The sequence below is a fragment of the Rhinolophus sinicus genome, chromosome 3 (assembly GCF_057876585.1).
Source record: "Rhinolophus sinicus isolate RSI-liver-muscle chromosome 3, RSI-T2T, whole genome shotgun sequence".
Classification (NCBI taxonomy): domain Eukaryota; kingdom Metazoa; phylum Chordata; class Mammalia; order Chiroptera; family Rhinolophidae; genus Rhinolophus; species Rhinolophus sinicus.
This window is the reverse complement of record NC_142503.1, coordinates 106,761,959-106,784,529: the sequence shown is the minus strand read 5'-3', so window position 1 is coordinate 106,784,529 and position 22,571 is coordinate 106,761,959. Positions and strand designations below refer to the sequence as shown.

At 39.2% G+C, this 22,571-nt stretch overlaps 1 protein-coding gene, 1 non-coding gene and 1 pseudogene across 2 annotated transcripts; 1 reads left to right on the top strand and 2 right to left on the bottom strand.

Moving 5' to 3' along the window:
• Nucleotides 1-6,648: 6,648 nt before the first annotated feature.
• Nucleotides 6,649-6,870, bottom strand: LOC109449581 (large ribosomal subunit protein eL39-like; annotated as a pseudogene).
• Nucleotides 6,871-13,437: 6,567 nt separating this feature from the next.
• On the bottom strand, nt 13,438-15,244 carry RPS29 (ribosomal protein S29). Its single transcript, XM_019736044.3, has 3 exons — nt 15,084-15,244; nt 14,753-14,852; nt 13,438-13,542 (listed from the first exon to the last, which is right to left on the bottom strand). Exons 1-3 carry the CDS (start codon nt 15,143-15,145, stop codon nt 13,534-13,536), a joined length of 171 nt encoding a protein of 56 aa, XP_019591603.1. The 5' UTR covers nt 15,146-15,244; the 3' UTR covers nt 13,438-13,533.
• A 133-nt stretch (nt 15,245-15,377) lies between these two features.
• On the top strand, nt 15,378-15,677 carry LOC148758546 (signal recognition particle RNA). Its single transcript, XR_016020971.1, has one exon.
• Nucleotides 15,678-22,571: the final 6,894 nt, after the last annotated feature.

Here is a 22,571-nt window from a genome sequence, read left to right as displayed (position 1 = left end):
ACTTTGATGAAAAGCAAGGACCTACAACCAAGACTACTCTACCCAGCAAAGCTTTCATTTAGAATCAAAAGACAAATAAAGAGCTTCCCAGATGAGAAAAAACTAAAGGAGTTCATCACCACCAGACCAGCATTACAAGGAATGTTAGAGGGACTTCTTTAAGATGAAAAAAAATGATCAAAATTATGAATAATAAAATGGCAATCAATAGCTACATATCTATTAACAATTACTTTCAATGTAAATGGATTAAATGCTGCAATCAAAAGACATAGGAGGGCTGAATGGATAAGAAAACAAAACCCTTACACATGCTGCCCACAGAAGAATCACTTCAGATTAAGACATACACAGACGGAGAGTAAAGGAATGGAAAAAGATATTTCATGAAAATGGAAATGAAAAAAAAAAAAAACCAACAAAACTGGGGTAGCAATACTTTTACCAAACAGAATAAACTTTAAAACAAAGACTATAACAAGAGACAAAGAAGGATCCTGAAATCCCACGTCTGGGTATTTATCTGAAGAAACCTAAATGCTACTTCAAGGGACGTGTGCATCTATATGTTCATTGCAGCATTGTTTACAATGGACAAGATGTGAAGCAGCCTAGGTATCTGTCAATGGATGATTGGATAAAGAGGAAGAGGCACATGTACATAATGGAATATTGCTCAGCCATGGAAGGGAATGGGTTCTTGCCATCTGCAGCAGCATGGATAGACCTGGAGGGAGTTGTGCTGGATGTAGTATGTCAGACAGAGAAAGACAGATGGAATGTGATTTCACTTATAGGTGGAATTTAAAGAACAAAATAAATAAACAAAACAGAAACAAACTCATAGATACAGAGAACATATTGATGGTTGGTCAGATGGGAGGGGTTTGAGGGTGAATGGAAAAAGAGAAATATTAAGAAGTACAAATTTGTTGTTACAAAGTAGTCATGGGGATGTAGTAGATAGCATAAGAAATATAGTCAATAATATTGTAATAACTATGTATGGTGTCAGATGGATACTAGATTTGTTGGGGTGATAGATGGGAGTAGGTTGGAGGGGCAGGGTGAAAAAGGTGAAGGGATTAAGAAGTACAAATTGAGGCCAGCCTGGTGGTTAGGGTGGTTGGAGCGCCGTGCTCCTAACGCCAAGGTTGCCGGTTCGATTCCCACATGGGTCAGTGAGCTGTGCCCTCTACAGCTAAGATTGTGAATCTCCCAGGAACTGAGTTGCCATGAGTGGTAGGCAGCCAGCATGAGTGGGACCAATGACTGGCGAACTGCCTCAGCCGGGGGAGTGTAGGGCTCATAATACCAGCATGGGGCAGGGAGCTGTGTCCTATACAACTAGACTGAGAAACAATGGCTTGAACTGGAGGGTGTGTGGAGGGAGGCGGAAGAAGGGAGGTGGGGGAAAGAAATACAAATTGGTAGTTACAAAATAGTCATGGGGATGTAAAGTAAAGCATAGGGAATATAGTCAACAATATGATAATAACTATGTATAGTGCCAGGTGGGTACTAGACTAGTGAGGGGCAATCTCTTCTTAAATTACATAAATGTCTAACCACTATGCTGTACACCTGAAATTAATATAAAATAATATTGAATGTCAATTCTAATTGAAAAATTTAAAAAGAGGGGAAGGGAAAGGGGAACAAGAGGTCCAAATCTCCAGGTATAAAACAAATAAGTCATGGGGATGTAATGTACAGTATAAGGAATATAGTCAATAATATTGTGATAGCATGGTACGGTGTCAGATGGGTCTTTGACTTATCATGGTGATCACTTCTTTAGGTATATAAATGTTGAATAACTATGGTGTACCCCTGAAACTAATATAATATTGTATGTTAGCTATATTTTAATAAAAAAAATCTTTAAAAGAAGAAGAAAAAACTATTTAATTATGTAGGTAAACACAGGAGTTCACAAAGAAATATGTGGCTCAAGGAGGTGGCCAAAATTCGGAGACTTACATACCATCTTTGGCTGGATAAAAGGAAAAGCATTTTTCAGCATGGAGGGAGGTTGGGAGGTAAGTTATGGGAAGGTGACCAGGGAATGTGTGTTAAGAGTTTAATAAGGTTTATGTTAAACAAAAAATCTTCCATGGCTGAAAGCTTTTCTGAATAAAAGAGTTTATTGAGCCATGGGCTAGCCAGAAAAAGGACCAGGTCCTGGGACATACCATCTAAACCACAAACAACATGGCTCAGTGGAGATGGCAAAAATGTCTGCCATCCTGGAGTTGATGTGCTCTCTTATACCTTATGTTTTAGGGAAAAAAGATGTAAGTTGTTTTAAAAGAATTTACACTGGCTATAAATAAGGGGAGCAGGAAAAGGTGAAGCAGGGGCAGTGCTAAGGTAGGTTCACAGTCCATAAGGAAGAAATATATACTACTGTTGATTGGCTGTGGGCAAGAGAAAGTTCATGCGTAAGCAGGAGGCAGAGGTGTCTGGTGGTGGGCTATTTCTTTTTTAGGTAGCCACCTGAAAGTACTCTCTCACATTCAGGAATGTGAGAAGTTTTGTGTTAGTTGGCCCACAGCTATTAACGGTTTAATTACTCCTGTCTCTTTCTATCACTTTCAGGCCTGCTGTAGTTTAATTTAGGATCTCTCAGAATTTGTCTCTTGCCATTTGTTAGGGAGATTTAAGTCAGTGCCTTCTCCATTGTATGAGTTAAGAGTTTTCCTCCTCCTACCTGGTATGAGAGAAGGAAACACTTTTACAAATAGGAATTTCCTTTATAAATGTAAATGTCCCTTACAAAAAGGAAGCTTATGCTCTTTTTTTAGACTTTCTTCTATGTAGGTATTTCTCAAGGTAATCAGTTCAAAATAGTCTTTATGACAAAGAGGCATATTCTGGGGTGGCATATTCTGGCCCCATATCAGTTCTATTCTTGCTTTTCCCTCCTCATTGTCTTGGGACAGTCCATGCATGCCTCTGTGGAATCAGGATTGACTCAGACCAGGATGCAGTTTTCCTCAGAATCAGAATCAGGTGGTACAAAAGTCCTGCATAGGTAAGGCACTAGGAAAAAAATGGGTGGGGGGCTCAGGCGGTTAGAGCTCCATGCGCCTAACTCCGAAGGCTGCTGGATCGATTCCCACATGGGTCAGTGGGCTCTCAACCACAAGGTTTCCAGTTCAACTCCTCGACTCCCGCAAGGGATGGTGGGCAGCGCCCCCTGCAACTAAGGTTGAACACGGCACCTTGATCTGAGCTGCCCCTGAGCTCCCGGATGGCTCAGTTGGTTGGAATGCATCCTCTCAACCACAAGGTTGCTGGTTCTACTCCCGCAAGGGATGGTGGGCTGTGCCCCCTGCAACTAGAAAACAGCAACTGGACCTGGAGCTGAGCTGCGCCCTCCACAACCAAGACTGAAAGAACAACAACTTGAAGCTGAATGGCACCCTCCACAACTAAGATTGAAAGCACAACAACTTTCCTTGGAAAAAAGGCCTGAAAGTACACACTGTTCCCCAATAAAGTCCTGTTCCCCTTCCCCAATAAAATCTTTAAAAAAAAAAAAAAAAAATGGGTGGAACCTCACCAGCCTTAGTGATTTTTTATATGTATGTATATTACACCATACTGTAATATGGTGGTGTGTTAACCACTTAACTCTAATATAAAGGTTAAAGAACAAGAGTGTCAAAAATAACATAGCTATAATACTTTTTAATGAATACACAATATAAAAAGAGGTAAATTGTGACATCAAAGAGATAAAAGGGGAAGTAAAAAGGTAGAATTTTTGTATGGGACTGCATTTGAGATGTTATCAGCTTAAAATAGACTATTATTTCTATACTATGTTTTATGTAAGCCTTATGGTAACCACAAAGCAAAAACTTACAGTAAATTCACAAAGATAAAGAGAATGAAAGCATTTCGCTATGGAAAATCATCAAAACACGAAGGAAAGCAGCAAGAAAGGATGAGAGGAACAAGGGAATTATAAAACAGACAGAAAACAATCAAGATGGTATTAATAAGTCCTTACTTATCAATAATTGCTCTAAATGTAAATTGATTAAATTCTCCTATAAAAGGCATAGGGTGGCTAAATGGATTTAAAATAGCAGGACCCAACTATATGCTGCCTGGAAGACACTCACTTCAGCTTTATGGGCACACATAGGCTCAAAGTAAAGAAACAGAAAGAGATATTCCATGCAAGTGGAAACCAAAAGAGAGCAGGGGCAGCTAGACTTACATCAGACAAAATAGACTTTACGCTAAGAATGGTAACAAGAGAAAAAGAAGGTTTGGAATGTGCAGAGCTGTCAGCCCCCAGGTCCCCACAGCTTCACGTCCTCAGTGCGGTGAAGATGAACCAGCTTTCTCTCTTCAGATTTTGCTCCTAGGCAACCTGCCATTGGAAAGAACATGGATGGACCTTGAGGGCATTACGCTGAGGTAAGTCAGAGAAAGACTGATATCACTTATACGTAGAAACTGCAGGGAAGCAGAGTTTTGCCACCTCCAAAATAATGCTTTTGGGGGGATATTGATTATTTTAAACTGGTTATTTACAAGAAATGAAAGGCTCAGGAAAAAGCTTTGACTTCCCCTCTAACTGCCTAAAGGAATTTAGGTAGAGGACCTGCTCCAGAAAGATATCATCACAGATAACTACAGTTTAATATGAACTAGTGTGTAATAGACAGGGAGGAACCCAGCAAGGCCCATTTGATCAAAGTCCTCTCCACATCCCATTGCTAAAGACACCCAGCAAACATTAATTTACCAAACACTTGCTTTCTCATCTCCATGTGAATTGCATTCCTCCCTTTTGTAGTCCCAAACTGCAACCTGCCCCCTCCTCTTTAGTTCCTTGGGCCCCATATTCTTAGGGAACTCCATATGTACATGCCTAATAAATTTGATCATTTTTTCCTGTTAATCTGTCTCACGTCAACTTGATTATTAGACCAACCAGATGAACTTAGAAGAAAAGTGAGGTTTCTTCCCCCACAAAACTAAAACAAAAATGAACTTGTAGAAACAGAGGGTAGAATGGTGGTTACCAGGGCTGGGGGATGGAGGAATTGGGGAAATTTTGGTCAAAGGGTACACACTTGCAGTTAGAAGATAAGTTCTGAGGAGCTAATTGTATTCACCAATACCGTATTGTATACTTCAAAGTTGCTAGGAAACTAGATCGTAATTGTTCTCACCACAAAATGAAATGATAATTATGTGAAGTGCTGGAGGTGATAGCTAATGGTCTGTGGTGGCAATCATAACGTATAAATGTATCAAATCCACACAGTATACGCCTTTAACTTACATAATACTACATGTCGATTATATCTCAATTAAAAAGTTTTTTTAAAAGATTAGAATAAACAAATGGATAAATGTCAATAAAAGATAACACACAAAAAGTATTTTTGTCAACAGTTCTCTTCATAAATAATGTTTTCACCTCTGACCCCTTAGCAGTTTCATCTTATTCACTTTTGTTTTTCCTCAGTGTGCTGTCCCAATATTGAGTGGTCAATCATCTCAATGTTTTAATCTATGAGATGCTACATCGCTCTATGTGCAAGCCTAGCACTCCTGGATCAGGAAGCTGGATGTTGCAAGGACCACTCAAGCAGGGACAGCAGCAATGAAAATAGGACGCTGGTCTCCATCAGAAGCAAGACCCCTTGGGATGCCCAAGGCACTCATGTCATAGTGCTTTAAGATTGTGCTCCTTGGAACAGCAGTGCCCAAAAGGCAAACACACCCTTTAGGCTCCTGAAGCCATGGTCTTTCCAACTCTGGCGGACTATCTGACAGACCAACAAAAGTGAGCGGGTGCTCCTAGCATGTCTGGCATCCTCTCGGGTCTTCAGTGCCTGAAGGATGAATCTTGCATCCAGTCCCCAGCCTTCAAGGCCCAGCACCATCCAAAACCATCCACAGTCAACTATCTGTGCACTTGTACACATTAACTCATTTGATACCTGCAACACTTCAGTGAGGTAGATGTAATCATCATGCTTATTTTATAGAGAGGTTATTGTCTTCTAGAATGACCGACATTTCATTGACATTTTATCCATGAAAACAATTATCCAAATAGTGTGTTTAAATGTAAGGATGGGGGGCGGCCAGAAGGCTCAGTTGGTTAGAATTTGAGCTTTTAACAACAAGGTTGCTGGTTCAATTCCCACATGGGATGGTGGGCTGCGCCCTCTGCAACTAAAGATTGAAAACGACGACTGGACTTGGAGCTGAGCTGCGCCCTCCACAACTAGATTGAAGGACAATGACTTGACTTGGAGCTGATGGGCCCTGGAGAAACACACTGTTCCCCAATAAAAAAATAATAATACTAAAATAAATAAATAAATGTAAGGGTGGGACTTTTTCTCTAGGACAGTAAGGGGTATTTTGGGTGATTAGATACTAGTGTAAACCAGCTATTCACCACATAAATATAGATCAAAGAAAGAGAAGTTGAACCTTCAATATCAACCAAGGAGAGATCATGAGGAATATCTTTTTTTTTTTTTAAGAAGGTCTCACATATTTATTACTGAACCAACCTACTAGTGCAGAAACATATTACGAGAAAATTCTTTTCTCAATAATTTCCCAGTAAAACACACCCAGCTGTCCAGATAGTAGCACTCTTTTCAGTGCTCTGGTAAGCCCCAAGCAAGCCGGATACAGCATAAATATGTGTGCCATCTCATGTGCAGTTCCTAAAAACCGACCTTGGTGCTTCTCCAATGTCTCCTGTCGGAGTTGTGCCTGATTTTATTACTAGTTTTTATCCAAATCCATTAGGGAATGGGCCACTTCTGCTTTTGTTTCTTGGAATCACTTGATCCTGAAAGTCTTGTGAGAAGACATGGCCAGTAAGCGTCAACTGCACACACCACCATGGCGGCGAAAAAGAGAGGAGCGTGAGGAATATTCTTGCCTGGAGGTTGCCACAGCTAGATTAGATGCTGATCTATCCTACTTTACAGACTCTCAAGAAATGAGTCTCATGAATTGTACCTCCCAACTGCTCTATCTCCACCTCTCTCCATCCTTACCTCTCTCTCCCTCATCTTCCGGGCGGGGTTAGCCCCAGTCTTTTCCAATCAGAGTAATTATGTTACTGACCAATTCTTCTCTTGGCTTAGGCATCAACATGGTGCAATTTGGCTTAGGTAAGCCTTCAAAACCTAGTGTCCTGTGCAATTATAAAAAGGCAGAGGCTATGCACTTAAGGGCCAATTTCTCTCAAGAAATTTTGCAGACACTGGCTCATTTTCCCACAGGGCATTCCATTGAGAGAGGTGGAACATAGACTTATCCTGCAGGTGGTCTGACTCCCAAAGTATGAGTGGTAACTGATGTGAGGACAGCCTTGTGGAGACTTTAATTTATGGGGACTGTGCTAACTGCCAGAATTGAATTTCAGTACACCAGTTGGTGTCAGAATACTTACAAATTATTATTTATAAACTTTTTTTCCCACTGCTTCATTAGTATATTTTTCTATTTGTGAAAATTACTCTAGTATCTTGTGGCGCAATGAAATACATCGTAATTTTATCCCAGTAAAATTAATGGACTTTTTCTTTTCACTTGACAGCTTTTAACTTAGTGGCAGGGTTTCCAGGAACAAATTAAAGTCATGAACAAAGGATAAGATCATTTAGAAAATCTATAATGCAAATCCCAAGTGAGGAGTTGTCGTTTGCTCGCTTGGTAATAAAGAAGCTGATACTCAGGAATCAGGTAATGAAGACTCCTGACTACATAGAAAACTTCAAAGGAAATTGTGTTTAAGGAGATTACCTATCAAAACAAACTCCTCTCAAAGTCCTAAATACGAATTCTTTTTCACACTTTCCTGTTGTGATTGACTGAATACTGTGCGAGATGTGTCCACACTTAATCTTCATGAATAGTAAGAGTTAATTAACATCAAGGGAAGAACAGACGCACAAGTGTCATAATAAAATGGGATTTGTGGGTATGCGAAGAGACCACAAGGTAAACCAGACTCAGTCTAGGTAATTAATCTAACTAGATTGCCAAGAAACAGGCTCCATTTCTTATTTTGTGCTTTTATTGATTTGTCTTTGCTGCTGTGAATGTTTGTCACTGTCAACTAGTCCTTTAATAATCTCTTTATTCTTTAGGAAATAAAACAAAACCTCCTTTAGCATGAACACATTATTCTTTATGGGCAACTGTTAGGAGTTTTAGTAACCTATCAGGTTCTCTGGGTAAAGGCGTATTGATTTTTCTCGTGCCTGCTGTTAATGCCTGATGCTTGGCAATGGAGGCTCAGCCAGCCTACACAGGGAGCTGTTTCCATGTCCAGCATAATTATTATTGGGTTGTATGATGTGCATGAGGCTACTGGTACTTACACTCTTTATTAAACAAGGTTGTTCTTTCCTTTCATTGCTGCAACATCTAAAGTCATAAACGCACCCACAGTGATCCCATTCTGAAACCTGGATTATACACAGTAAGAAGTTAGAGGCAGCTCCTGAACATGGACCTATTCAAGCATATGTTCAGAGAGACCAAGGGGATCCTGCATTACTGGTCCCAGAAACATAGTAACACACAAGCAGAAGGAAGGCATGATTTTTCTCTTAACAGTAGTCTCTCTCTCCCCCCACTTCTACAGATACTTCTTCACTGCTTACAGAGAGGGGGAGAAACGTGTCCAGGGGAGAAGGGGACGAATAGGAACAATGGTGGTTGGGGGGCCAGGTGATGAAGGGGTGGGGAGGGCATTGTGGTTCTACAGACCTTCAATACATGTCAGAGAACCCCAAATTTATGAGTCAACAGGTTCAGCCTCAAATCAGCTCAAGAGAGTGGTCACTGACATTTGTAACAGGCTGAATTTAACTGAAAAACTCAGTAAAAAAAGAAAGCCAGTTCTGGCTTCTGTAAATTATTTTCTAATTAACCAAGTAGCATTGACACATTAAATGATAATTAGCCCATCTAGATTAAGCTGGTCCCTTCTAATCTCAATTCTTTTCAAGCTCTAAAAGACAAAGGAAATCTGGATCTGGCACAGATAATAATCTGGTCTAGTTTTTGGTCTCTATTTTAGCTTTGATTGCACACAAATATATTGTGATATCAACAAACTGATCCTTTAATTTTCTAGATTAACCCTTGAGAAACCCTTCTAGTGGCTCAGCCTTCTCTTCCTTTTTCCTTTTTTCAACTTTCGTGGATACCAAGGAAACAAGCTTGTTATATACTTATTATACCACTAGAAGAGCTTTGCTCTGCCTATCCCAAAGCCCAAATATCTAAAACATCAATTATTATCATTCTTTTCTACAAGAACTATGCCCGAGGCAGAGGTTATGCAAAGTAGGCAGCTTTAAAACTGCTGGGGACATTAGCCATGTAGATAAGCTGTCAAAGGCCAGGGTCTCTGGTCTTTCTGTAACGGTGAAAGAGGGCCCATAAAAAGTGAAGAAGCACGGATGCCCAGCCAAATTAAAGTCATTGCCAAATCTGCTCATTTACTCATTCCACAAATTTTTGCTGCATGCCTGCTCAGTGAAACATGCTGTCACCTTCAGGATCTAGATGTAGTGTAATTAATAGATGGATCTAAATCACGTCCTCCGAGGAAGTTGAAACAATCAGGAATGGGGAGCTTAAAATAAGATTCTGGGCAGACATGAGAGCCCTCATGCCTAAATATTTCACCCTTTTCATTGCAGAAGAGATTAGACTTGTCTTGTACAGGACCATAGAGAGTATCAATCGGTGGAAATCAGTGGAAGGAAACGTAGCAATGCTAAGAAAGAACTTGCTATCAGAGCAATCTAAGATGAGAATGAGCTGTGTGGGGAGGAGCATATGCCTCGTTAGCAATATTGGTACCTAGGACACTATCTACAATAGCCGCTGGACGCCGAGCCCCTAAGTCAATCTTAACTGACTGCTTCCAGTCAAAACACCTGTAATCCTCTCACCCCCAATCAATCACTGCCAACAGAGTAGCATGTTTTTTTTGTTTGTTTGTTTGAGGGGAAAAGGACTTTATCAGAGAACAGTGTGTACTTCCAGGACTTTTTTTTCCAAGTCAAGTTGTTGTCCTTTCAATCTTAGTTGTGGAGGGCGCAGCTCAGCTCCAGGTCCAGTTGCCGTTACTCAAGGAATTAAACTGGCAACCTTGTGGTTGAGAGCCCACTGGCCCATGTGGGAATCGAACCAGCAGCCTTCGGAGTTAGGAGCATGGAGCTCTAACCCCCTGAACCACCGGGCCGGCCCCCAGACTGGCATGTTTTTTATTCTGTGCATTTTTTTAACAGTGAAATTGTACCACATATACAATTTTCCACTTTTTATTGAAAATTATTCCTCTAGGCTATTTTGTAGACTACCAGTATTTGCCAAAGCTATCCCTAATTGTTGGACATTTACAGTTTGGTGGTTAAAGCAATTCTCGACACAATACCTGGTTTGAATCTCACTTCCTGACTGCTCTCTTGGAAGTTATTCTTTGTGCCTCAGATGCCTCCTTTGCAAAATAGGGGTTATACCTCACAGAGTTGATGTAGTAAAGAAGCTATTCAGTCAAGCAGTAACAACAGTGCCTAGCACACAGCATGCACTTAAAAATTTTACCAACATAGGTAAAAGCTTACAAATTGGTAGAGAAAAATGGTGACTTTGAAATAGACCAAGATTAGCGGGTGTCTTTCATGGAAAATAAAGCTTAGGGTTTGTCTAGCGCAATCTTAGGGTGGATGTGGGACTTTGGGTTTGAGCTATTTTACAACTCTGAATGTTGTAATAAATAGACACGCACATTCTGTCTGATGGATAGGACTTAACTTCCCTCCCCTGTTGAAAAAGGCAGTTTTACACTTGCTTATAAAGTCAACATCCTTGAATCACCTATTGTGATCTTTTGAGTTCTCCTTTAAACAGGTAGAAACATCTTATTGGTTTCATTAATGAATTACATCTTTGACAGGAAGGATCGTTTAACAGGTTCCATGCAGCCCTAAAGTAATAATTCAAGGGTCCCAAACCTAAGAATATGCTCCAATGGTTAGACGTCTCTCATAGGATCTGTATTTTGCCAACATTATTGAAATTTTACTAGGTAATTCAACTGAACAATTGAGGACCTACTGTTAATATGCAATGTATCATGCTGTGGTAAATATGGACAGAAATAATAGTTCCTGCCTTCGTATATAATTAATCGATCTTTGGGGGCAAGAGACGCAGTCTTAACCTTACAATGTGTGCTGTGGGTACTAAAAGCAGTAGCACAGATGACAGACTCAAATTTCAATACAGTTTTGATCCCTTTCTAACTTAAGACGGGAAATAACAATCTCTAAGCCTCAGGTTCCTCAGATACTTAATAAGATCTATGGAATCATATTGTGATTTGGAAAATACACATCTGGTATATAAATTTTTCTATTTTAGTTTCAGGTGTACAAAGCATGTCTGGCATATAAATTTTAAAACAGAATTTTTATTAGCAAGTTTTTCAAGCCCGTTAATAGAGAAACCAGGCCACCTGTCCACACTAGCCTTCGCACCACCACCACATACACACAAGGCCAGGACAGAACAGACTCTCATACCCGAGTCAAATACATCTCACGTACTCATTTACCGAAATCACTAGATGTGTTAAGTTCTCAGAATGTTTATCACCTCAGCTTTTAATACTTGTCTGGCTGAGAGCTTCTCACCCTATCTGCACACTCCGCCCCACTTGAATACCACTTTCCTACATCTTCCACGTTTTCTCCCAATATTCTTTCCACCTCCTCACCCAGATTGAACCCTGGCTCTTCCCTCAAGACACTCCCCTAGCAGCAACTGCAGTTTACCATCACCTACTCCTGGATGGAACACAGGGTTAGCACACGTGGATTTACTATGCTCTTGAAACTTAAGCCTCAGTGTCCCGAACTTCCGTAAGCTCCTTCTAAAGCCCTAAGAGGTACACTAGCAAAGTAGTCAGTCGATTTTGAAAAAAAATTGCAGATGATTTAACCAAAATCAGTTAAAAAACATTTTATCCACTCCTCCCCTCTCCGTTGCAGAGGGCATTGCAGTGATAGAGGCACGTTTCAGCTGACCACCTCCTACTTGGCTTCAAGTATGTCACTTTCCTGGTCCTCCTTTGATCTACTTTGCTGAATGCCACCCGTTCCTGGAGTAACCCAGGAACAACCCTCTTTTCCGTGTTATTTACCCCCTACTTTCGGGCTTAGATCTCATCTAGTTACAAGGATGAGATCCCAATACCAGATTCTATTCCTAGGGAGGACAACCAAAGTTGCATCTCCAGTGCCAGGCTCCCATGGACTTGATCAATTTATGTAAATGTCTCCTTCCAGAGTTCACAGGGATGTCTAATTAGCATTTCTAACTTAATATGCCCCAAACTGAACTCCTCCCCAAACCAAATTTTCAATTTTAGCTCAACAGCAATTCTAGCCTTCCAGATACTCAGGCCAAAACCCCTGGAGCCATCCTGTTTTTATTGCCCACATCCAATGCTTCAAAAAAACCTGTCACCTCCATTTTCAGAAGTCACTGTTCATGAGTACTTCAACCACTCCTTTATCGTAGTCCAAACCAAGATCATCACTTGCCTAGACTGTTCCCATGGCCTTGTTTCCCTGCTTCTACCCTTGACCTACTAAAATCTATTTTGCCCACAACCAGTAAACCTTTTAAAAATCCAGTTCATGGCACTCTAATCTGTTCTCCAAATGGAAGTGTATCTCAAATTTCCTAACCATGGCCCACAGGGAATAACGCACTGTAACTTAGATTCTCATTCTGCTGCAGCCACACCTTTGCTGTTCCTAGAAGATTCCAGCAATTCTTCCCCACAGGACCTCTGCCAACCTCTGCCTAGTAAGCTCCTAACCCACATGTAGACCTGACTTCCATGCAAATGTCTTTCAAGATCATAATTCTGTACAACTTTAGCCCTCACCCCACCAAATGTTAAGGAATTACTGCTTTTGCCAGCAATTACAGCATCACATCTATACAGTAAATCACTGTTCCCTTCCATACAAGTATTAGGGAAATTTAGAAGCTTCCATGTGTAAATTATCCCAAAAGTTAGGACTGCCTCCTCCAGGCAAATGTCCAGAGCAGATTTCAGTAAATAGCCTTGTTTCGCCAATTATTATTCAACAGTTTTACTGTCACTGCCCCAGCTTGCTATAGTGCGTCAATTACCGATGAGACAGTTTGTCTCTGGTTATATGCTACTATATATAGCAGACACTTTACATAACAGAAAATGTGTTTTGAAGCATAAAAACTACATGAGTACTTTGATATAATTGGGGGGAAATAGCCACAAATTTTGAAGATGAATCCACTGAGAACATTAAAGAGGTTTCTATAATCACGTGACTATGACATTCACATCAAAACTCTCATAATCGAAGACTTTTTATTTTATGTACAAAGAGCTGACATTGTTTCTGCTGTAAGGTAGTTGGCTTGCATGATTCATTCATGGAAGTTCATTTAGTCCAACTGCAAAAAAAAAAAGGTAATAGGAAATTAATTCAAATGCTTTAAATATCCATTTCACTCTCACAAAAACTGGCTGATTACTGAACGAGGTTTAAACTGGAAATTTGACCCACTCAAATCAGCTATCGAAATCTAAACAGTTGAAATATTCACTGAAATGCCCATTACAAGCTGTTCCACAAACCTTAACAATTATACTTTAGACTGAATTTAAGTATTGGTACTCTCACTTCTTCCCTCAAATTTCCCACTAGAGAAACACTATGTAAAATGATCTTTACCAAAAGCTCAGGACGATTATTAAATAGGTCATTATACAGCTAATACTTTGGTACTGTTCACAAATTAACTCATTTAATCTTAGCCTCTGAAGAAGTGAGGACATACAGTTAGAAGGTGGGGCCCGAATTCATTTTCTGATCTGTGATATGCTAGCTACCTCCCAGAGTTACTTGAACTTCTCTGTTAACCAAGCATACACTTGTTAAGCATTTGGTCAACGGTAAAAAATCTGGCAGATACTTTCTCTGCCAGAGCTCTCACATTAACTGTTTATATACCTTGTAATACACCAACACAAATACATCTATTTATAACAAGTAGGTTCTACTCAATATGGTAAACAAAATATGAATCAGGCCAGTAATTTTATCTCTAAGAGCAAGTAAAGAATTTTCACCTTTAAAAGAAGCAACTTCTAATATAAGTGATTATTAGGAGTTAAGAAAGCTTCATCTCTATTAACCAATTTTGCTAACAACCCTGCCTTTCATTTTTCACAGGCAGGAACAGCTTTAAAGTGACTTGACCTGTCTGAATCTTCACACGATCTGGCCCCAAACCTCAAGCTCATTCCAGTTCTATATGACACCATCCAACATTTCAGGGCACTGGTCAACGCATATATCTGGCTAGAGAATGTCTAGGCACGATTCGAGATATCTAAAATTTAGTATTAGTAGTTCTGAGTAATTTTATCCATTAACTGGCAGAGCTGGGTAAAAGGGGGTGAGAAAGACTATTTTTAGGGCCTTCGCCGTTCCCATTCTATTAACTTGACTGCCAAAACTCTCAACAGGGTCACTGGCTACCAAGGAACAGCCCTGCTAACTAAAGGAGGGAAACGGTGTTGGGCAACTGCTCACACTGGGACGGCCCGCACGTTCGCCGCGCACAGAAACAGGGAGTATGGCGCGCCGCTGACACGTACCTTAATGAAGCCTATATCCTTCGCGTACTGACGGAAACACTGGCGACACATATTGAGGCCGTATTTCCGGATCAGACCGTGCCGGTTTGAGCAGACGCGGCTGTAAGAGAGGCGGCATTACGACAGGTAGCAGAAATTCAAGTATTCCGCACTCGAGGGGCACCACCCGCATCACCGGCCTTCACGGACCCGTAAGAGGTCTGTAATGGCGGCAGCCACAGCTCCTACTCGGCCTCCCCCAACACGCCGCCCGCAAATTCCTCTACATTAGATTTCAAGCAGCGTCGCGCCTCAGATAAACCCTTTCCCAAAACCACTTTCTGTTTCTTACCAAGAACGAGAACCCTGGCCGAATTTCCTCGGATGGCTCCAGTAGAGCTGCTGGTGACCCATCTTGCTCCCTCGGGCGCAACGAGGTAAAAGGAACGAGCCAGCGCACGCATGCGTTCTTGAAATTCTGGAGATAGTTTACCCAGAATACCGTGCTGACAAACGACGCGTGCGCAATGTGGTCACGCTGTTTCGCGGGAGAAAAAGAGCTAAGTCTTGGAAACTTTCCAGGCTGGTGTGGCTGATGACGTCACCGCGGCTCAGCCTCTAGTACCCTGTCGCGCCGACTCCGACCGCCGGGCGCGGTGGCGCGCGCCTGTAGTCCCAGCTACTCGGGAGGCTGAGGCTGGAGGATCGCTTGAGTTCAGGAGTTCTGGGCTGTAGTGCGCTATGCCGATCGGGTGTCCGCACTAAGTTCGGCATCAATATGGTGTCCTCCCGGGAGCGGGGGACCACCAGGTTGCCTAAGGAGGGGTGAACCGGCCCAGGTCGGAGACGGAGCAGGTCAAAGCTCCCGTGCTGATCAGTAGTGGGATCGCGCCTGTGAATAGCCACTGCACTCCAGCCTGGGCAACATAGCGAGACCCCGTCTCTTTTGAACCCCTCAGGAATGACTTTTAAAACCCCAAGAAACATGTCATTTCTCTTGTTACTGCCGTCTCATCGTCGTCTTAACCTTTTACGTTTTTCAAATTAAAATTTTACACTTAAAAATAACAACTGTACCTGAACTCAGCACTGACACCTACTGGACTAAATTTATAAAATAAGAAAACCAGCTTGTAATGATTAGGACCCAACGGTAGGAGTTTCTCTTTTGTTATACAGAACACATTTTCAAAATTGTTTTTTTTTTATTGCCACACTCCTAGAAATACCACTCCAGAAAAATGAAGCGAGGCTTAGTGTGTTTGATATTTAAATGTAGTTGGTTGAGTTTAAAGTGAGAAGTAAATGCAATATATGTATTATTTAGTGACAAAACAACTAGTGATAACCAAATGCCATATGACAATCTGCTGAAAGATACCTAAATTCCACATGGTCACTTATAATGTCTCTAAATAAGCTTAAAACTGTACATGTCTCAAAAATCAAAGCTTTAACTAGATCTATAAAATGTACCACAGGGTGCAATAATCCAGGAAACTTTTACACATGAACTCTTATATTAGAACTGAAATACAGCACTTCTTCAAGTTTGTATTTCTTTAAGATTCTGGTAGGTTGTCCCTCCCAATCCCTAAATTAGGCACTTCATTACATAATGAAGAAAGGAGGTAAGCCCGAGATTAGAAAACCAGATATGACTTAATTCCTGCCCTTAAAATTTGCAAATGTAGTGAGGAAAACAGGATTATGTCAAAGCCCTGCCGGTTTCTACTTTTGTGACTCAATGATGTGTATACAACTAAGCAGAACAGTCTGTATCCAATAATGGAAGTGCTCATGGACTACAAGAGGAGCAAAGAAGAGAGAAATTAATTCTGGCGTGGTGCATTTAAGGGGCCTCTGAGGCAACCTTGAAGAATTGGATTTCTACAGGTAGCACTTTGCTGAAGGTGAGAGGAAAAGTTCAAGCCAATCAATGGAGTTAGACCAGACTTGGGGAAGGTGAACAACTTTGTGTAACTAGGGTGGAGGATAAACAAGAAGCCTAATGATAGATAAGATTTAAAAGGTATTTTATTTTAAACCTGACTGTGGAGGGTCCAGTTTCAAGCTTCTAGTTTTTCTGGGATTTATATTAATCATTAGTGTATAGGTAACAAAATCTATGTGCCTCTCAAAAGCTAATCTAACACTTGCCCACGTCTATACCAGTTATTTCAGCCTTTTCTAGCTGGTCTTTAGCCTAGTTGGTCTCAATAAGGTTACAATGGTTCTGAGATCAATTCCATAAATATTTTCAACACTCTCATATGTCATACTTTGGGCTCAAAGATTCGAATTCATTTAAAAGCAAAAACCAAAAGGATAAAGAAGAAGCAATTAATTACACTTGAACAATTTGTTCAACTATCTTGATATTCAAATAGTTTCTAATATTTATTCTGGTCTTGAAAGTTATTCTTGATGGAGATACTACAAAACTGCAGTTGAGATATTGTACTTCCGCTCAGTTTTAAGGTAATGTGGCACCATCTATCTCAATCAATAGAATTATCAATTTCTTTTGCAATAAGGAGACTACAGCTTTAAAAGTGCATTTTCACCCAGTGTTTATAAAGATCTTTTAGCTTAATCCTGTACTCTTCTTACAGGTTCCTAATACTCTTTTGTATTTGGCTTTTAAATATCTTTTTTAGACACATTTTCCCCTAATACCTAATGGGCTTGGGTTTTATTTTTTCAATACAATGTAATGCAAATAAAAAGAAACAATGTGCCATAATCTCCTCCCCCAGGTAACCCCCACTGATACTTTCTTTTTGAAAAAAATAAAATACTCATAAGATTGAAACATTCTAACAGTACAGGGTATAGACATTATTTTTTAATTTAAGCACATTGGCATGTGCTTTAATGATCTGCATGTTAAGACACTTATTCAAGATATCGCCTATCTTCATCCTCAGATTATTTACACATTCATTTGGGATTGTTCCTCTAGAACTTCATAAAGACCTACGTCTCTCTTGAAATATCTTCAATTTCAGAAACTTTAGGAATAGAATCATATATTTTCTCCAAACTCTTAAAAACCTATTTTACCATAAGAAGTTTTGCATGTTCGGCTATTTCAATAATATGTACACTTCAGCTTCATCAGCCAGTTCTTTCTAGCTGGTCAGAATTCAGTCATTAGTGATCCTAAGTCCAATGTTTAATATATATATACATTTCAGCAAATATTGGTATTTTAATTCATTATATGTTCTAAAGTAAAACATAAATACATAAAATATTTTTAAAAGTAAGTTTTTATCCAACACAGAACCCTATTTCTTCAGTCTTCCTGTCCAGAACATGTTATCAGTTTTTTGGGGGGGATCCTTAAAGAAATATCTATTTTTCTATACACTCACACACATATTTGCGCAAATCCCTTTACTCTTTTCGGCCTCTATTCCCTTTCTGTAAATTGAGAGAATTAAATTAGCATATCTGTAAACTACCGTGTTTCCCCGAAAATAAGACCCGGTCTTATACTAATTTTTGCTCCATTAGGGCTTATTTTCAGGGGATGTCTTATTTTTTTCATGTACAACAATCTACATTTATTCAATTAGTGATGTCATCTTCTTCTGGCACATCGTCATAATGTATTAAATGCGTCCCTCTGGCTGAGATCTTAACTGGTGCTTATTTTCAGGGTAGGTCTTATTTTCAGGAACACACGGTATGTGTATGTGTGGGCCTATATGTACATACATGGACACAGACATGTATAAATGTATCCCTATACATATGCTTGTATTTATAATTATATGTATTTTTACATCTCTTTTTATTTACACAAACAGCATACCATACCAAATGTTTTCACAAATAAATAGACCATAAAGCTATGGAGGAATATATAGCAAAAATAGGGAATGAAGATGAAACATCCTCGGGTGAACTTTTTTTCAGTATGTACTTACAGTATATCTATATTTATATAGTATATCAATATAATAAACTATGTCTATAAAATTCTGGAAATGGGACTGCCAGGCCTAAAAATATGCTTTAAAATATTTTAGATACTACCAATTTTCCTTCTATAGAAATTGTAGCAATTCACTCATACGCATAGAAAGTATCTTTTCCCACAATCCCCAACAGTGTAAATTTGCAAACTTTTTTATATTTGTCCTTCTGATAGCCTAAAAATGGTAACTTGTTTTATTTTGAATTTTGATGTGGTAGATCATATTTTCCTATGTTTATAATCCAACCATGTATCTTTATCTGGGAATTTCTACTTTGAGTCTACAGCCCACTTTCTTAATGTGCTGCTGGTCTGTAGTTCATATATTTGTAAATGCTTACATGCCTGAACATGAGCTCTTTGATTTTCATATAGGTTACAAAGTTATTTTATTCACCACAACCCCAGATTCTTGTTTCTGGTATATTCTTCCATGTAAAAGGTTAAGTCTTATGTGCTAAAATTTATCAACTTGTTACATCTTTTAGGTTTTGTGTCAAAATTCTTAAAAACTTGTTTCTTGTAGTACTTTTACACTTTCAGTTTTTATTTTAAATCTTGAATCCACCTAAAATTTATTTCACTGTCCCTAGGAGTGAGGGAGAAATCCAGCTTCCCTGCCTTCCAAGTGGCTAACTACTTATTCCAACACAAGTAATATTAATTGAACACGCACTAGTATGTAAGCTTACTCTATTCCAGCACAATGCAGGTTCTCAGAAATATTTGTTAAATGAATAAATGAATAGCATGTATTCATTCACTCATTCTTTCTACAAATAGCACTGAGTTACCTACTCTATGTGAACACTACACTAGGCCTTGAATATAACAGAAGTGACTCAGAACCTGTCCCCAGGAAGTTTGTAATATAGAGGTACAGACAGGCATTAAATAAGTAATCATAGAGCAATATTTTGGACAACATTACCTAAAATGCTTCTTGTCCTGAACACCCAGAAGTGCAAGATGAAATATCATGTTTTAAAATGCAGAGTTGAGCTCCAGGGAATCCCAAAGAACAGGTGTTGAGAAGGAACTGAAAACCGCAGAGGCTGCCCTCAGCTTTGTCCTTATAGGACCTGGATTCTAAAGGAAGAAGAGAAATGCCTTTGGGCAACTATATGTAATTAAACTGCAAAGAGTGGAACTTCCATGCAGGTTTTGAGGAAGATTTAAGTGCAACATATGAGACTTGAGTTCTAGCATTATTTGTTCTAACAAAATATCTGTGAGGTCATGGGCAAATCAATCCCTTTATTCTTTTTGGCCTTTACGTATTTCTGTTGTGTAAAACGAAAGGATTGAATTAGAATATCTGTAAACTAAGTTTCAGCTCCAAAAGTCTAGGATTCTGTAATAGGGACCCCTTTAGAAATTTAATTTGGCAGCAGTAGAGATGGTGGATTAACTGCATTAGCTACCTGATCCCAGTCTCAAGCTCGTTTCACCTCCAAAGTAATCTCTTTCCTGACCACACTAACTTTTCCTAAACAGGTCTGAATTTTACTGCATTTGAACATTTTCAATGGTTTTTCCAGAACTTTCAGGCTAAAATCCAAAGTCCTAGGTTTAGCAAACAAACTGTTTTCATCATCTGGCTACTTTATAGTACTCTAATAATATCCTCATCTAACATTTATCCCATTGTAGTATAATTATTGGTTTACTTCTCTCTCCTAAACACTGTCAACTCATCCTTGCCATCTAAACATCTAGCATAGGTAATGGCACACAGTAAGAACACCATAAATATAAAATGAATGAAGAAATGCACTGAAGAGGACCTGGTAAGTTGTGGAATCGCTCTGGAAGTAAGTAATGCAGCTCTGAACTGACATGGCAGTACTAAGAATGGAAAGGGGGGTAATAATTAGGAAATCATGGTGGAAACACAACCTATCAAACATGATCAAAGAGAGACAGTAGGCACAGGGCAGCACTATAGTGATCTAATGTTTAAGTATATATTTGTTAACTATTTTAGCTTTATTCAGTTTAGATGAAGATTACCATTAAAAAAAAATGAACTCTAAGATCTGGTCCCAATGTCCTAAGGCAGACAAGTCTATCATAGATTGTGTCCATAGATTGTGACCTCACTCTTTAAGAATATGATGTGACTATGATTTTACTAGCTCGAACCCAAATAACCACACACTTGAGTCAAGTTTCTGCAGGCACAAATGAAGGGAAAAGTCAGAGTCAATTAATTCTGTTGAATGCCTGGTATATATGCCAGAAACCTAGGGAAATAAAAGAAAGGAAAGGTAATTTTAAATACAATTTGATTGCCCCACACCAAAAAGGAAGATCAAGATGTTAAAGAAAGCTTAGTGGAAACTGAACTGGGTTTTGAAAGCTTAATAGGACTAATTAGTATGAACAAAACAGAGAAAAGGGAATGAGAATAGTATGTAGCAGGCCAGAAAGAAAAGGAACCAATTTGACAGAAGAAAAACCAATCTAGATTGTTATTTCTTTGGTTCCTTTTGTCAAAAACCTACAATTTGACAGAAGAAAAAGAAATCTAGATGTTATTCCTTTGGTTCCTTTTGTCAAAAACCTATAGCCCAATTTAACATTTATTGTGTATTTCCACGTCTAGTCAGTCTGCAATGCCAACTAGCTTGGGGTAACTGAGGGTAGAGGAGATCAATGGACAGACTTTATTTGTATGGTGGTAAAGAGAAAAGTGTGGATAGGTGTTCAAAGAATCCTTCATAAACAGTTCTTTCATAAACAGTTCACTAAGACCAAAATAAATGTCAGATCCAAGTATTTCAGCCATTAAAAATGGGTAGACTAAGGGGATATGGGGGGAGAGAGGTGAGATCTCAAAAACTTGTATTTATTTTACTTTCTCTCCTATCTTATTGAATCTTAATTAAGTAATCTTATTTAATTTTAAATATTTGGGGAATCAAAAGTCTTTTTTGAGACACTGGCAATTAGGAAGATAAGTTTTTGGCAGTACACTCTAAAATCATCTTGTAACTGTTAAGTAACTTTCATATATTTAGATTAACATTTAATTACTGAATCCATCCTTCAACAACCCAAATAACATCAAATAAGGGGTTGAGACTTTTTTTTTGGTATTCTTGATTTTTGTACATTTCTACTCTAATTAAAATTACAACAGTTTATACAACATTTAAGATTTTCCCAGCTCCCAACTGTGCCTAAGATTCAGTGTATTTTACATACTTATAACGCTTTAGGCTGGTGTTTTATTATTTTTTTCTAAATTATTACTCACTCAAAGAATGAAAATGAGTAATTCCTATAAAGTCTAATAATCTTCGAAAATTCTAGGGTGTTGTTCATTTTCTATCTTGCCATGCAATTAACTGTTGCTGAGTAGTGTTTTCATTCTCAACATGTTAAGAATACTAAACAGGAAAAAAAAAAGTAATTTTTACCTTAATTACTATTTTTCATGAGCAAATTACATTTTTCAGAATTTTATCAACAGATTAACACTTTAGCTGAACATGTTATATACAGGGACGCTCATTTAAGAATAAATTATATTGTCATAGTTCAATTTAAAATCAGTATTTCTGGACGCCATTTACATTTGCGAAAATGCAGCTCAGACGAAATGTGATATTTAACATGGGGCGGGGACCAGAGTGTGTCGAGGGAGGCATCGAGGGCGCACAATTGAAGTTGGGAAGACTATGATCCTGAGAGTGAGCGCGTCCTTGAAATGTGCGCCCTCGGTGCCTCCCTCGCCCCACCTAGGGCCTGGCCTTCTTTTATATGAAATCCAGAGTACAAAGGGCTTTGGGGTCTGGACAGTCTTTCCAAGCCTCACGTGCAGTTAAGCCAGTCACGCCATCCAAA